Source organism: Olea europaea, chromosome 10, assembly GCF_002742605.1.
Source record: "Olea europaea var. sylvestris chromosome 10, O_europaea_v1, whole genome shotgun sequence".
Taxonomy (NCBI): Eukaryota; Viridiplantae; Streptophyta; class Magnoliopsida; order Lamiales; family Oleaceae; genus Olea; species Olea europaea.
Window position 1 is genome coordinate 34,442,231 of NC_036246.1, and position 6,432 is coordinate 34,448,662.

At 34.2% G+C, this 6,432-nt stretch overlaps 1 protein-coding gene across 1 annotated transcript; it reads right to left on the reverse strand.

Annotated features, from left to right (window-relative positions):
• Positions 1–2,097: 2,097 nt before the first annotated feature.
• Positions 2,098–4,298, reverse strand: LOC111401955 (protein SHI RELATED SEQUENCE 1-like). The gene is made up of 2 exons (XM_023029946.1): positions 3,060–4,298; positions 2,098–2,718 (listed from the first exon to the last, which is right to left on the reverse strand). Exons 1-2 carry the CDS (start codon positions 3,715–3,717, stop codon positions 2,342–2,344), a joined length of 1,035 nt encoding a protein of 344 aa, XP_022885714.1. The 5' UTR covers positions 3,718–4,298; the 3' UTR covers positions 2,098–2,341.
• Between the last annotated feature and the right edge of the window lie 2,134 nt (positions 4,299–6,432).

A 6,432-nucleotide genomic window follows, 5' to 3' on the forward strand; every position in this document is an offset into this window, starting at 1 on the left:
ATAAGAAAGTATAAGTTATGAGGAATACAACTATCAAAGTTAGGATGTCATGTAATTATTTATACAATGTAGCTATTGATGACAACATTCAAATCTTCATTTTTCATCCAATTGTTTTCTGGGCATCCCATTTAGATCAAGGACGTTTAGTAAATTTTGCAGAGAAAAATTTAAATAATTTTCTCTAGTAAATTTACAGACACTTCCTTTCACGAGCTAGCTGCTTTGATCCATCATAACTTGTGCTCATTTATACATTATCAAATATTATAAGTTCTACAAAATTTCTATAAGAGATTATTTGCACCCAGTAGACTTGATTTGTGCAAAGGATTGAAGCCTGGGAAGCATGACCTTAAAGGCATATAACTAACAAGAGGGAGGGAGGCAGTAGAGAGTTTTAGGAGCTTCCTCATAGTGGAGAAGGAACAAAACCATATGCCTCTTTGCTAATTTCTTTGAAGACAAATAAACAGTTAAAAACTCGCCTTTTACCCAATATAAACTCAGTGGATCTCAACTGTTCAATTTGTTTTCTTTGCTAGCTAGGATGCATCGCTTTATCATTAATCTAGCTACATTTACTCATCAATTATGTAAAAACTAAAGGAAATTTTCCTGAATCTTGTTGAACTAGAATAAATTCAAAAATCACATATTTAGGTATGAAAGCAATTTAGATAAAGGGCAAGAATGAAGAAAAGAGGAACAATTCTATTGATAATTTCAGTAACCGTTTTGACTTTTATGCTAATTTAAGACGTAGTGCGACAATCTCTTAAGTAGGTGCAGATGCATAAGGTATTGTTTTGTAAATGTACTAAGGCCTATATTTATGTTTTCAATATAATTCTCTTATATTTTTATGAATAATTCCTAATATAAAATCAGGTGAGGCCTTGATGTTTAAATGTTTATACATTTTTATGAACTAATTATTTAATTAAGTAGAGCAACTATATAGCACTTCCCAATTAGACTCTTTTCAAAACAAACAGGAAAATAGGGACTTCAAATTTTTAGCTTAGTTTTATCCTTTCCCCTCCCCAGAAATATGAACCTTGGTTCTAATTACAGATCATTTAAAGTTTAAGTGTCTCCTCTAAAATTTCACCATGTAATAAGACCTAGCATGTCTATCAGCAATCTAGCAGGAAGATTTTTCCTTTTGCAAACTTAAAATGGAGACAACAATATAACAATTAAGCTACTATTCTACTAATATTCATGGAAATTCTTATATGGCCGACAATGTTTGGTATAGAACATTCGATTAGATAGAACAAGAAGCTAAAATCTTGTTTCTTATATACTATCTATCAAACACACACGAACATAAGGTCTCATTCATTCATTCCCTTAACTTCGGTGGCACTTATCTTTGCCTCTTACCAAAACATAATTTAAATCTGAGATAAGCACTAATGTGTAAAACCACATAGAATCTAGACAATACATGATAAATCTTAATGACTTACCAAGAAGGGATATTAAAAACAATCAAGTGTATGGTATATGTATCATAGACAGCTTCAAATAGATAATAAACGGAAGAATGGTCACATGCAGAGAATAATGGTAACTATACTAGGAATTAATGTCAATAAAAGCACAAAAATCAAGAAATGCTTTCAAAATATTGAATGGCCTTTCTTTGGGACTAAGGAGGATGAATTGACCGCTGCATCATATTCTTCTGTAGATGCATAAACTATGGAGGAATATGATGTTCATCCAGACTTAAAGATAGAAAAAAAAATCGACTTGACAACAGATGATTGGGCATTTGTTATTTTTATTTTCCAAACTGTCCAATCTTGTGTTTATGCACGTGCACCTTGTATTTGTGTAGCATAATTCAACTAGGAATATTACAATTCAATAGATTTAGACTTCCTTTTCATTTATACAACAAATGATGAGTTGTGTGTGTGTATATATATATATATAAGCAACCCCTTTGAGTCACTAATTCAAGCAGGCAATTACGCGTAAATTAGGAGGAAAATAATAAAAAGCAGCTCGAATTTCAACACAGACTAGAAAAGCGTATAGAAATTCAACTAATAATTTAAAAAGTAGCCATAAAAACAAACAAATAAAAACAGCACGCCCATTTTTATAGCAGAATCAAACTTTATGTATTTCAAAGGGAAGTAGACTAGTTCAATGTTGTGTGCATCGAAATTTCAAGTACAAATAATGCATAAACAGATGATCCCCTCAATCGTTAATTTCCTCCCCTTTCGTTTTATATTTGCGCACTATTTTTTTCCCCCATAATTTCTACCTCAAATCGCGGTAAAATGATGTTTTAGGGACACAAAGTTAAGGTTGTTGTTCAGGATCTTGGAGGTGGGAAGAATTGCGTACCAGCCATGAATGTGTTGAGCGGAGCTGGGTATAAAGAAGGGTCAAGAAAAGATGAAGAGCCACCACCGGCGGCGGAGGTGGCGGCGGCAGAATTGGCAGTTCCAGTTATTAAATTAAGTTGTTGAACTCCTGCACTGACACTTCCACCACCAGATGAGGTCTCTCCGGCGATGTACTGGTTTTCAAGGCCTTGATCGTATAGAATTCCCTTAAATACATGCCCACCAATGTTAACAGCAGTCTGATATGCGTACTGATCTTCAGCATCATCAATGGCACTTACTCTAACGCAGCGAAAAGCCGCCTCCGAATTTACTTCCGATGGGAAATTCCCAAGTTCTAAACCTACAAAAATCAAATAAACGTAGTGCATACATGATGTAAATTGTTTTAAAAACTTTGTCAGTACCAAAAAAATAAAATAAATAATAATAATAACAACAAAATTTCATTGAGGTAGGGTGGGGTTGGAAGGAATAGGGTCTTCCTGTCAATCTTTTGTCAGGAATACAGAAAAACAGTATTTGGAAAAGAAAAGGGAAATAGAAAAGGAAAAGCTGATGGATTTTAGTTTTACTATGACTATGGAGGTCGATTTCACTACGCGCAATCTAAGCAATTGAAATCTTGATTATTATGCAGTCTACTCAATGGGGTCAAGTCGAGTCGAGTGGAATCAGGTTTACCTGACGTGTCAGCGAGTATTCTAGTGCAAACGAGAGAGGAAGAAGCATTTGGATTTTCTCTTTGCCTTTTTGCAGTGTCTCTGTGTGGCTGTTGCTGATTGTGTTCTTCTTGTTGTTCTTGCAAGGCAGCAAGCTGTTGTTGTCTCTCTCTTCTTTTGGCAGCAGGAACCCAAGTGCTCTTCACATGAGTTTGGCACTGAAACCCTCGGCTCTTGCAGCAAGTTCTACATCTCATGTAAGAACAATCTTTCTTCGCTTGATTCCCACAATCCTGGCAGCTAATTCCACCACCACTACCACCAGCTCCGCCGCTGCTCCTCATCATAAGAAATCCCGACCTCGGAGGATCATTCGAGATTTCAAAGCCGGTTCGACTCGGCCCAACTGCTAATCCTCCTGCTGATGCATAGAGATCTTGAAGCGGATTCTGATTCTGCCGCTGAAGGAAATGTTGATTTTCTTGCTGATTTGGGTGGTTCTGCCAAAGTTCGAAGCTTTTATATGGTATATCTTCATTTCTGAACAAAAACCAGCTTTCTGGGTTGATTTCTGAGGGTGGATTGTTGTGGTGGCTACTGCTTTCTTGTTCTTGATTGCTGCTATTGGTTCCGCCTCTTCCACCACCACCACCACCTCCTAGTGAGAAAAAGCCAGCCATTTTGACACTACCTCTAATCCTTTTCTAGACTTCAATTGGGACTGACAATCCATAACAGAAACGCGAAACAGCCTTGAAAATGACCCAAGAATAATAAGGGCACGCCTTAATTTCTCTGGGTACTGTTTTGGTTTCTTGAATTGTGGGTATACATGTATGTATATAAGTCAGACAAAACAAAATTCTGGGCGGGTTTTTGAATGAATTATGTCATTTGTGACTAAAATAATAAATGAATGTTTGCATGTGATTTGAATTTTCCAAATTTAATTGTTTTGGGGAAAAGGGTTTATTGCAGCTTTTTTTCTCTTGTTCTAAGAGGTGACTTTTGGGGACAGACAGATTAATCACAGCCTCCCTTCCTTCAATTCTGTTGCTGTGTCGTTTGCATTAAAGACGCAGAATTACAGCTCTGCCACGCCGCCATGGCTTCTAAAAGCATTCAGCTTTCTCTCTCTACAAACTCTCCCTCTCTCTCTGTTTCCTTTGTAACCACCAATTTAAGTCTTACCCACAGAAAGAACCTTTGCTTCTTTTCTGTTTACTCTCGCTCTCTTTCTCTTTTTCTTTCTCTTTCACACACATACAAAGAGACTCTTTCTCTCTCTACATAATCATCAACTTGAAGGGAAGAAATCCAAAGGTGTTGGACATCTGCATGAGGATTAACGGCTATGAATGGTGCCACGTGTCGATCAAGCAGCTTTTTCTCCTATTGTCCTTTGCACCGGAAACCCCGCTACTTTATGTCGCTGTCCATTTAATTAACTAATTAACATGTAATTATCCGGAGATCCGATCCCGAGCTCAATTTTTGTTACTTTCCCTTTTACCAGAATATTTCAACCAATCATCCTCAACCTATCTTCCGAATATCTTGTTGATCTTCAATTTCTAAAAGAATAATTAATTTCTAATGACTGATATAACTTTATAAAGTTATGCGTGTGAGAGTCACTTGACAATTTAACAGAGCTTAGTTCAATTTCCATTAATGGTGCAAATATAATGAAAAGTTTTTACAAAATTAGTCTTTTTTAAGGATTGGAGATTGACTTGTTAATTGAATGATATATTAAGGATCGATAATGCAATTTTTTTAAAAAATTTTCTGCTGCCACTATAGGTATAAATTACTTTGTATAAAACATGAATTAATAAGTAAATATTTTACATTATAATGTACAGTTAAATCTAGGGTCACAATTATTTTCACATGCTATGCTTTGACTGTTAAGCCATGTTTGATAATCATTATTTGAAAAAAAAAAATTCTTATTTATTTTTAATCGCACATTCACACAATAAAATATTTTACATGTAAACTTAAAATTTTTCCCAATTTTTCAATCACATATTCTTCAAAAAATTATTATTCAAAACAACATTTTTCTTAAATAACGACCATCAAATAGGGGTAAAGTTTTTAACTTAAATTCGAGGTTTTTCGATGTGGCACAACTCTTCTTGAGGGATTTCTTGGATTATTATGGGTTCAATTTCAGGTCGAATTTCATTTAGATAGCCAAATTTATTTTGCAAGTTCGTTAAACAAACACGATCCAACTAAAAATCTAGAACATTTCACTAGTTAATCCAAATCCGTAGAGTGAATCAAATTATACATTGTACATAAACTAGGGTTTCTAGGAAATTAAACCAATTTACAATAATTGAAGATAAATTTAAAACCTAACCGCCTTAAATTATTGAGTTGAATAATTTTAATGTATTATTATTATCAAATGGTAAGTGATTAAAACACTTTTAATTACAATATAATTAGAGTGATTTTGAGGGGACCATTCTGGTAACTACATAAAGGAAAGGAGGGCATCTTCGTAAGATAATTAAAAACTTTATTAATTGAGGGGTTGACTATAAACAGTAAAAGGGCATATAGGTCATTTAATAGAGTGATTAGTAGTTGATACGTATACGGACCACGCCGGCCTCAAACTGACCTACGATATATATATATATACACACTTACATTTTGCAATTTGGTCCCCCATCTTTCGAATAACTTACAGTCACCGAAAGAAAACGTGTATTTATTTTTTTATGACAACTTGCAAGTTGCATCATTGGATACTCGAGAATTACACGGAATTTTATAGGCATGTAGACTAGGTGCCATGATGCATGAGAGATTTAGGGTTTGCAAAAGAAATTTTATTCCCGAAATTTAAGGTTCTGTTTGGACCTAATATAAGTAAATCATGCTTCATTGAAGAGGAAATGTACAGTGAACGAAAACTTATTTTCATTGTAATTGTTTTTCAATAGATTTTTTAATGTCGATTTTCACAAGTATGTTTGTATGGTATAAAAATTGTGTTTTACTTAAAATATTTTTCTGCCAGAATTTGGGATCCAAACAGTGGTTTGTCTGGTTGTGGGAAAATGCTACATCTTCACGTTTCATATAAAATAGACATGGGATTGAAGAAATCTCAATTTTGTTTTTAGCGAAAGTAAATTCCAAATATTTTGGAGATAATACCTAATTTGAGGTTTAAATATGACCCAAGAATTAATTAATCATATTAGTGATGAAACTTCTTAATTTGATTTAGATACTACACATTTTACATAGAGCTAAGTTGTTTCTGAAGAATTGTTGCAATACAAGAAGAATATGCCAAATTCTTTTATAACAATTAGGAGTGTATACGGGTTCGATTTAGATGGTTTGTAATAAATTTTCAAATC